The 7,361-nt window shown below is 46.7% G+C and overlaps 2 protein-coding genes across 2 annotated transcripts in view; both read right to left on the bottom strand.

Moving 5' to 3' along the window:
- The window catches only part of LOC127001466 (uncharacterized), a 7,939-nt gene extending 6,140 nt beyond the window's left edge, over window positions 1-1,799 (bottom strand). The window contains exon 1 of the mRNA XM_050865991.1: window positions 36-1,799. Coding sequence (XP_050721948.1) covers window positions 36-1,085 — 1,050 coding nt within the window. The 5' untranslated portion in view covers window positions 1,086-1,799. The remainder of the gene's footprint in view (window positions 1-35) is intronic.
- A 1,736-nt stretch (window positions 1,800-3,535) lies between these two features.
- Window positions 3,536-5,388, bottom strand: LOC127001817 (uncharacterized). Its single transcript, XM_050867021.1, has 4 exons — window positions 5,252-5,388; window positions 4,453-4,530; window positions 4,164-4,319; window positions 3,536-3,792 (listed from the first exon to the last, which is right to left on the bottom strand). Exons 2-4 carry the CDS (start codon window positions 4,517-4,519, stop codon window positions 3,575-3,577), a joined length of 441 nt encoding a protein of 146 aa, XP_050722978.1. The 5' UTR covers window positions 4,520-4,530; window positions 5,252-5,388; the 3' UTR covers window positions 3,536-3,574.
- Window positions 5,389-7,361: the final 1,973 nt, after the last annotated feature.

Here is a 7,361-nt window from a genome sequence, read left to right as displayed (position 1 = left end):
AAAGTATGAAAAGCAACCCAATTCCTCGTGTTTACCTTCCTGGTCATCGGGTCAGGGATGAGGACGATCTGGACCATCCTAGCGACAAGGACGGAGATGAAGCCCATGTAGTAGGCGCTGCTGGTGGCTATGGCGCTGTACAGGAACATGGTGGTGGAGGCGGCGGCGTTGAGAAGCAGCAGCAACAGGGGTGGGCTGGCGTACCCCACTACCTCGCGCAGGACGTCGTCCAGGGCCAGCAGATGGAGAACGGGGCTCACGTGGGGGAGGAGAGCTGCTGCAGGGTGCTTAGAGCGGCGGCCTGAGGGTGAGGGGGACTGGAAGGCGTGCTCCTGGGTTGTGGTGGTCGTGATGAGCGAGTTGCGGAATTTGTGTTGCTGGGGTGTCTGGGGATGTTGTGTGTTGGTGATGCTGTGATGGGAGTGTGACAGGGGGCGCTGTGTGCTGGTGTCTGGGGTGTGCCATTCTGAGCCACTCACACCCCTGCCCAGCGCGGTGGTCGTGGCGTAGGCGAGGGCGGCTACCGTGTCCTCCATCTCGACGCTGAGCAGCTTGACGAGGGCGTAGAACACGGTCAGCAGCACGGTGATGGTGAGGTCAGCCGTGCGGTCAGCCATCAGTCTCAGCACATCGCCAACAGGGTGTGACGTCGAGATGTCGGTGAAGGAAATGGAGAGACACGTCCCCGTCAGGAACACCGCCACTGCTGCCATCACGGGGGCGTCCTCCAGCCCCCAGCTTCGCCGCCACACGCTGACGCCTGCCGCCGCCAGCAGCCGCAGCACCCTGGCGAGGCGGTGGGCACGCATGGCCAGGTACAGGTAGAGGACCATCACCAGCAGGTACCAGTAGGTGATGAGGAGGTGGCGCATGACGTGTCGTGCCCCAAGATGCAATGTGTAGTGCGTGGTGACGGAGGCCACACAAAAGATCATCATGACGCTCACGACCAGAGTACTCCAGGCGGCGGCAACCCACGACACCCTCACACCCTCAGTCTGCCGGCTGGGGCACCACGTGTACGGGAAGCCGCCCAGGGCACGGAGGACAGCCAGCACCGGGGTGACGCCGCGTGCCTGAACCATTGTGGCGTACAGACGTGCGTGAGCGTGACTGGGCCCGCTGATCTCTATTTCTCCTTTTTCGATTTTTTTCCTAGATAAGCTGCCTGGGCCGTCGACACTTAGTTCCGTGCAAAGTTATTTAATTTGTATTTAAATTGTTCTCGTTCCGTCTTACCCTTCCATCCAGGGCCGGCCCGGGGAAGAAACTCGCTATCAGATCCTTTCGACGGGTTTAACATTTCCTGCAGTGGCCATCACAGTTATCTTACTTTATCTCCTTTATATCGCAGTTTTATTCGTTTATTCGTTCCGGTGGACACACTTGTTATTAGATCCTTCTGCGAGATTTATCTTTGACTACAGTAACAATTATATATATTCTATCCTGTGTCATCATAAGTGGAGTAACTATCACCCTTTCTTTAAAGTTCGTTTTGTTTTCTTGTCTACTGAACGCCAAATCTCAAAGCCCCAGAACAGCTCGCTAGCCGATGACCTAACACTCCGCACCACAGCTTATCAAAGAATGTGCGCCAGTACTGGGCCGCGAGGGACTGCTTATTGGGTCCCCATTTCTCCACAAATAACAACTGAGTACCTGACAGGGGGAAAACACCGCTCGTGGCAGATTCAGTGGGCTCAAATAGGCCGTGAAGGTTGAAGAACACTAAACGCCCCGCCCTGCCTCGCCCACCTGCCTGCCTTTCCTCGCCTCACGCCTCACTGCAGAGTCTCCGGTGTCGCGCAGGTTTTGTTGGGTCACCTGTTCAGGTCCTCCCCCCAGCCCCGTTGCTCCCTACTGGGTCACGTGGTGCACTAATCGAACTGTGTGTGTGTGTGTGTGTGTGTGTGTGTGTGTGTGTGTGTGTGTGTGTGTGTGTGTGTGTGTGTGTGTGTGTGTAAGTTATTGTGGGAGTGGAGGATTTTGACTTAGTAAACTTCGAGAACACACACACACACACACACACACACACACACACACACACACACACACACACAGATAGATAGATAGATAGATACAGAGGCACAGAGAGAGAGAGAGAGAGAGAGAGAGAGAGAGAGAGAGAGAGAGAGAGAGAGAGAGAGAGAGAGAGAGAGAGAGAAAAGACGAAGGAAAAGGAAGAAGGTAAAAGAGGATAAAGGAAGAAAAAAGAAGGAAAAAGGAAAAAGAAGGAAGGAAGAAGAAGGAAATAGAAGAAGAAAGGAGAAGAAGGAAAAAGAGGAAAAAGGAAGAACAAATAATAAGAGGAACGAAGAAAGAAGAATTACAACATAAAAAATATGACAACAAAAACGACAATTGCAATATCATCAACAACCACAACCTCACCAATACCCTCCAGTTTGAACATTAAAACCAATAACAGCAGCAGTATTTTGAGGGAGCATTTTATTCATGACGATCAGAACGGAACACAAGCAGTCCCAGTGAATGGAGGCTCCGTGAGTGTTGGTTCTGTACAAAACACTACCGAACCCCTCAACACGAAGCCTCCGGAGAGGATCACAGAGCAAGCAAGTCTCCACTCAGAGGAACTTAGGTCTGGCTGGTCTGGTGCGCCAAACCGCCTTCGTGCTGTTTGATTTTCACATCTTTTACTCTTATGTCAACAAAGCCCATCGAAACATAACTCCAGTGCCTCCCTATCTAGCATATGTTTATGGATCAAGTATCTGTATTTATGAATCTTTATTTATGTATTCATTGGCGTACACATATCCCCGCTTCTATAACCCAACAGAGACTCACGAAAAATCATCAGGACACGCCTTCTGTTACAGTTTTCTGCATATTTATTTTCCGTCACACCACTTCTGCAACAAATCTAAGGCCCATTCTATACTAGCGGTGAAAACGCCGCGTTTCTACTGCCCAGTTACCGCCTCTTAAATTATTCAATACTAAGTGAATGGAAAGCAAATATTCTGTCTATAATAAGCTTTTCTACCCTTGGCTGCGCGGTACACGGGCGGCAGGCGGTGGCAGCCGCTCTGGACGTTGCCACCGCCGCGTTTTTCTTTTCTGGTCATCTATTCTATGGCTGTTTGAAAGCAGTTCTGCCGCGGCGTTCCTAGTGGAAGCATACAGCGCAGCGCGATGACTGAGAAATTCATTCATATGAATTGCGCAGCTATATACAATGTTACATTGAAGGGAGTATAGTAATAAGCATAAATAAAGCTAAATGGAACGAAGTTGGCGATGTTGACAAACAAAAAAACTTTTTTTTTTCAACTTTCATGCCACTGTTGCAAAACATCATCAATCGCCAAAAATCCTCCTGTTACATCCATCCCCATCCTGTATCCATGGTCCAGCATTACTGCTCTCCAAAAAGATAAAGAATGCAAGCGTTCCTGCCGCGACACTGCTGCTGCGTCACGACATAACTGTTGCGTTTTGAAAAAATGCCCTGAAAACGTCTGAAACGCAGCGGCGTAGTTCACTAGCAGTATATAATGGGCAGAGTTACTAAGTGGTGGAGGCTGTGGAGATGGTAGAGACTGTGTTAAGCCAGGCATCGATGCAGGGCCGCCAGTAGAGACAGGAGGAGGAGCGGGAGCTGGAAACTGAGGGTGGAGGAGGCCGAGGGGCTCTGATCGTTACAGAAGGCTTCGTCGCAGATGTAACCGTGAATGCTCCCCTTATAATAGCCTCTTGTCGTCATGTTCGAAGCCATCTTCGTGGTAGTAGATATGTAGACCCTCTCCGTCAGTGTTTTCCCGCCTGTGTTTGAGAGAGAGGGGAGTAATAAGTAAAGTGGAGTGAGTCAATGGATGAACGGTTGAGTGGGTTGGGAAGTTGTGGAGTTAAGAAAAGTGTAGTGACTCATTGGATGAACGGTTTAGTGAGTTGGGTAGTTGGTGAGTGAAGAAAATAGCTGAATGAAATTTCGTTTCTTAGCGTTTTCTGTCCTCAGCACCACTGTACTGTATCCCGTGAGGGGAAGATGGCTACATATTCTTGCTCCACTGCTTCTTACTCCCTGTTATCACTGGTATATATGGGTTGCAGCGCTTAGCTCACTAGTGAGGAAGGAAGCGAGACGGTGAAACAGTAATGGCCCGAGGGAAGTTAGTACATGCAGCTTATCTTACCTTTTTCCACTATAACAGCCATGCAGGCCACCCCCTTCGTTGTGGTCACCTTCGACGAGTCAAAGCTACCTTGCGGGCAGTACTTGTTATTGATCAGTTCGTTCTCTGAGAGGCTGGAATCGTAACCAATACACACGTAGCAGTCGATGAGAGCGTCTGTGTTGGGGAAGGAGAGACCATAGATGATGTGTGTTAGGGGGGAAGGGAGGTGCGTACAGTGATGTATTCAATAAATGTAGAGAAGTAGAATGAGAGAGAGAGAGAGAGAGAGAGAGATACCGATACCTACCAGCATTAGGAAGCGGAAACGTTACCACCACCACCACCACCATGGCCATCATCACGAAGTAATTCATTTTGCTTGTACCTGTGTTATGAGAGAGAGAGAGAGAGAGAGAGAGAGAGAGAGAGTCTATTAGTAAATTATTCAAGTTTTATCGTAAAATTCAGTCCTTCCTACAGTAACCTCGTTTTCAAGAACACTCAAGTCATGAGCGGCGGAGTGAAGGAGCAATGAGTAAATGCCAGCTAATGATAAGGAGAGAGATGGACACAAAAAAGATACCCCAGAAGAAAAAGCAGAAAAGAATGATAAGAAAAGATAATAATGATGATAATAACAATAATAATTAGAAAAACAAATAGAAGAAATATAAGATCAAGACGAAAAAGAGGAAAAAGAAGGACGTCCACAAGTTACAACAAAAGTAAGAACAACAATATGTATTAGAATATATTTCATAAAAAATAAAAATAAAAACTTGGTGTGGTCACTCTAGACCCCGTCAGCTAAAAGCCCCTAAGTCTGAGCCAAAACTGTTTCCCTATAGTCACAGTGTCTTGCAATACACTGAATTTTACTATTTGTGTTCTTGTGTCTAAAGACTGAGATACTGTAACCAAGAGACCAATGAACGCTGCCAGAACTAAAGGAACATTGCTATTCGCCATACGTATTGTGTCTGTATAGGGTTAGTCCGAATATTGGTACGTATCCGAATTCCGTTCGTATCTGTACGGTCCAACGGCTCTGTTTTGTTGAATACGGGAGGTATTGCTGTACATAATATCCTAAAGACATGACTTACTTGCCGACTCTTGCCTCGGGTGGAGGAGAAGGACTGGCTGCTGGGGCGTGTCGAGAGGAAGTGATCGAGGCGAGGCGACGGTTCGCAAGAGGAAGACTACGCTAAGGAGCGAGGAAGGGAAGAGATAAGCATGGAGGGTATGACTAGAGGCGGGTGATTGGACACTGATATATAATGCGAGTGGAAAGGAAGAAGGGAGTGAAGGGAAGGAGGGAAATGATAAGGGTGCAGGTGTGGTAGTAAAGGGGAGGAATAGAGGAGTACTACACTTGGAGAGAAGAGGAAGGAAGAAGGAAGGGAAAAGATGGGCCAGACAACTGAGAATATGGACCTGGCACGGAAACACAGTTCTTAAGGGCAATAGGAGGCACCCTATCGGGTCCGTAAGCCTTCTGAGGGTTGAGACCAAAGAGGGCATATAAGACATCATTCTGAAGAACTTAAATACCAGGCATAGTGGAGTTAGAAGGGGGGTGAGTGGGGGAATATGCCCTGAAGTGTTTTACACACACGCTGCTGCGGTAGGCAGATCCCAAACTGTAATAAGGTGGTAAACAAAGGGTAAAGCGTTCCCGTTGCGAACTTACATCCAGTAGGCATTCTGTTCAGGAAAATCAATAAAACTTAGGTGTGAAATCTCACAACTGCCCCAACACTCAGGATACATTGTAACTAGATATAAAGACAACTAACATTATCCTCCCCGATGTAGCAAAAACCATGTGACTGCAAATGCGTCATGTAGCTATATGATTGATATTATTGTCAAGATCAGTTTTAGCATCACTACTATGAAAGTATTATCATTATTGTTCCTTTCAGCGCTCTGTGGTGAGGTGGTTAGCATGCCATCCGCGGTCTTGGGCAGTCAGTGCGCAGCCCGCCCAGCTGTTCATCCTCCCTTTCGGAGTGGTCAAGAAATGGGTAGCTGGGGAAACCTTGGTAAAGTAAACTGTGGTAACCCGGGTGTCACACCTGCCCTGTGTCCCGGCATAATGGGTTAGTACCCACCACAAACTCAAGAGCCAGTGTGACGGAGATGAGCATCGAGGCCACACGCACCTGTGGCATTGGCCCCCAAAGAGGCGTATGCCACCAAGGGGACGCCCACGTAAATCATGGATGGAACAAGGCGATCAATTGTCCCAGGATGGACTCGGGACGGAGGGAGCAGCAGTGTGGGAGCTTGCACGAGCACACCGTCGGGAGAGGAGGCGTCGGGTAAGGGAGGCGACACGCTCGCGGGGGTATGCTCCACGTTCATTATTATTATTTTCATCATTATCGACATCATCATCATTAATGTTATAATTATCATCATCGGTAGGAAGAATTATGATAATTAAAATTATATTAATTATAATGGTAAATAATAAGTATTTTTGTCCTTTTCTGAGAATCCCGGACTTCATGAGTAATGAGATAACAGCACCTCTTATCAGTGACCGATGAGAAGGCCGGAGTGTTTGATATAATATATTTCCTCTTCTTCTTAATAAAATTAAATGCATTTCAAATCTCATTTTAAAAGTGCTTTTTCATGAAATATAAAATAAAAGTGTTACTACATGTACTTATATTTTGCAAAAAAGTAATTCTTAAATGAGTATCTGCGGTATAAATTGAAAAACAATTAAATAACATGAATATACCACCTCCATCACCTCTCCACTCAACCATCTCTGTTTCATTATTAATCTTTGCTTCAATGTTTCTGTGTTTCATTATTCAACTGTTTTAGAATCAGTCATTCGGTGAGATGAGGTGTCGAGTTGAAGTGAAAGAGAAGGAGAAAGGCTTGAGCGAACTGATAAACGAGGGAGAGGTGGAGGGAGAGATAACAGTATTATTATTAGTAGTAGTAGCATATAGCAATAGTAGTATATAGTAGTAGTAGTAGTAGTAGTAGTAGTAGTAGTAGTAGTAGTAGTAGTAGTAGTTTTTCACTTTCTAATCGACTTGAAAAAAATGAGGAGGAAGAGAAAATATAATAAAAAGAGGGAAGAGGCAATGGAAAAGAATTAAGAGAATGGAAGGAGGAGGAGGAAGAGAAAGAGAAAGTAATAAAAGGGGAAGAAGGAAAAAAAATATAAAAACAGTTGGAATCACA

The sequence above is a fragment of the Eriocheir sinensis genome, chromosome 21 (genome assembly GCF_024679095.1).
Source record: "Eriocheir sinensis breed Jianghai 21 chromosome 21, ASM2467909v1, whole genome shotgun sequence".
NCBI lineage: Eukaryota > Metazoa > Arthropoda > Malacostraca > Decapoda > Varunidae > Eriocheir > Eriocheir sinensis.
The sequence above is the reverse complement of the archived record's forward strand: the minus strand, read 5'-3'. Positions and strand labels throughout refer to the sequence as shown.

Bases quoted from the DNA above. Each gene is read 5' to 3' on its own strand.
- LOC127001817 (XM_050867021.1), bottom strand. From the start codon at position 4,519: ATGAATTACTTCGTGATGATGGCCATGGTGGTGGTGGTGGTGGTAACG. The intron at 4,320-4,452 runs GTAGGTATCGGT...TCCCCAACACAG, and splicing joins GTTTCCGCTTCCTAATGCTG to ACGCTCTCATCGACTGCTAC. The intron at 3,793-4,163 runs GTAAGATAAGCT...TCTCAAACACAG, and splicing joins GGCTGTTATAGTGGAAAAAG to GCGGGAAAACACTGACGGAG.